This window comes from Penaeus monodon, chromosome 34, assembly GCF_015228065.2.
Source record: "Penaeus monodon isolate SGIC_2016 chromosome 34, NSTDA_Pmon_1, whole genome shotgun sequence".
Taxonomy (NCBI): Eukaryota; Metazoa; Arthropoda; class Malacostraca; order Decapoda; family Penaeidae; genus Penaeus; species Penaeus monodon.
In genome coordinates, this window is record NC_051419.1 from 6,266,428 (window position 1) to 6,267,887 (window position 1,460).

At 35.4% G+C, this 1,460-nt stretch overlaps 1 protein-coding gene across 1 annotated transcript in view; it reads left to right on the top strand.

The window, feature by feature from the left end:
* The window catches only part of LOC119594550 (probable RNA-binding protein 18), a 4,139-nt gene extending 3,217 nt beyond the window's left edge, over positions 1-922 (top strand). The window contains exon 5 of the mRNA XM_037943581.1: positions 66-922. Within this exon, the coding sequence (XP_037799509.1) occupies positions 66-285 (220 nt within the window). The 3' untranslated portion in view covers positions 286-922. The remainder of the gene's footprint in view (positions 1-65) is intronic.
* The last annotated feature ends 538 nt before the right edge of the window (positions 923-1,460 follow it).

A 1,460-nucleotide genomic window follows, 5' to 3' on the forward strand; every position in this document is an offset into this window, starting at 1 on the left:
GTGTGTACAAATATGGTCCTAGAAGTTCATCACTTCTATCATGTATAATTTCCTTTTTCTTGCAGCAAGAAGAGCAAGATTGCTGCTCTTGAGGCCAAGTTAAAGTTGCTAGAGGAGGACAGTCTGAAGGTGGACCTCATGCCAGACGTGGGGGCTGCATCCTCGAGGCCAACTTCTGTCACGTATGCCTTCATAGAGCAGAAGCCCAGAGGACAGAAAGGTGCATCTAAGCAACACACTGCCAGTCATCCCTACCACCGATCGAAACCCACGAGAAAACACTGAACTCTGGCGCTGAATGGTGGAGAATCTTATCATCATTGTAATGCTTCCATTTGTTGACAAATGGAACATTCGACACAATCTCTGGCTTTTTCTATTTTGGGCTAGTTTCACATTTCACCTCTACATATTTATTCCATGGTGTTGCCTTAATGACACTAAACTCTACGTTGTACATATCAAATCATGCACTATTCTCATAACATTCAAATCATTATTTTAGGACAGTGTTTGTGCAAATGTTTATGCTAGTGACTGATATCAATGCATGGTTGTTGTTTTGGTTGCTTATTTATTGTTAGGGTGAAGAGTGTAAGGAACATACATGATTACATACAAGCATTAATTGTTAGCCCTAATAGTAACACCAGAAACCACTGGGAGTATCCTTTGTAGGTAGGAGTTGCAGTTTACACATATATTTCATAAGAGAGGTAGAAGATATGTATATAATTTTTCTTTGAACATACTGGCTTATTTTACATTAATTGTATCAAGAAGTTCTTACTTTTTTATAATAGTGAGGCACACTTGAGAGGCAGTAAAAATGCACCAAAAGTAATATGTGTTTTATTTAGATTATTTATAGAAAATAAACAAGAACGATATAGATTAGTGTCAGTATTAAACAGAGATGAAAGTTCCTTGTTTATTCTTACCAAATATAGAATTATAATCCCAGCATATTTATTTCAGTTATATTCCTTTTAGTACATAGTCACACAAACACTCATTTGTTAAAGTTGCATCTTTTTACATCTTTGTTGCCTCAGAAGGAAAATGCAGGTGCTTTGTTCTTACATTTGAGGAAACACCTGTAAATATATGTTGTCTATCAATATACAGCTTATTGTTTGAAATGAGCTGACTGTATGCGTGATATTTTAGTCCCATGCACTAGCAGAAAAAATTCATATGCTTGGAAAGGAATTCCTTATATTTTTTTACAGATACCTCATAGTTCACAGGGTTTTGCAGAAGTAGCTTTTTTAGGAATAAAGCATGAAACGGTCATTAGTCAGAGATGTTTAGATATTAACCCTTAAAGGATGAAGTACAGCAATTGCTGCTCTTAGATATGTGTACAATTAAAGTGATTTGAGCTGAAATAATTGTCTTAACTCAGTGTCACCAGGAAAATGCTTTGCTCATTTTAACAATTTTTGTAAAATCTCTGG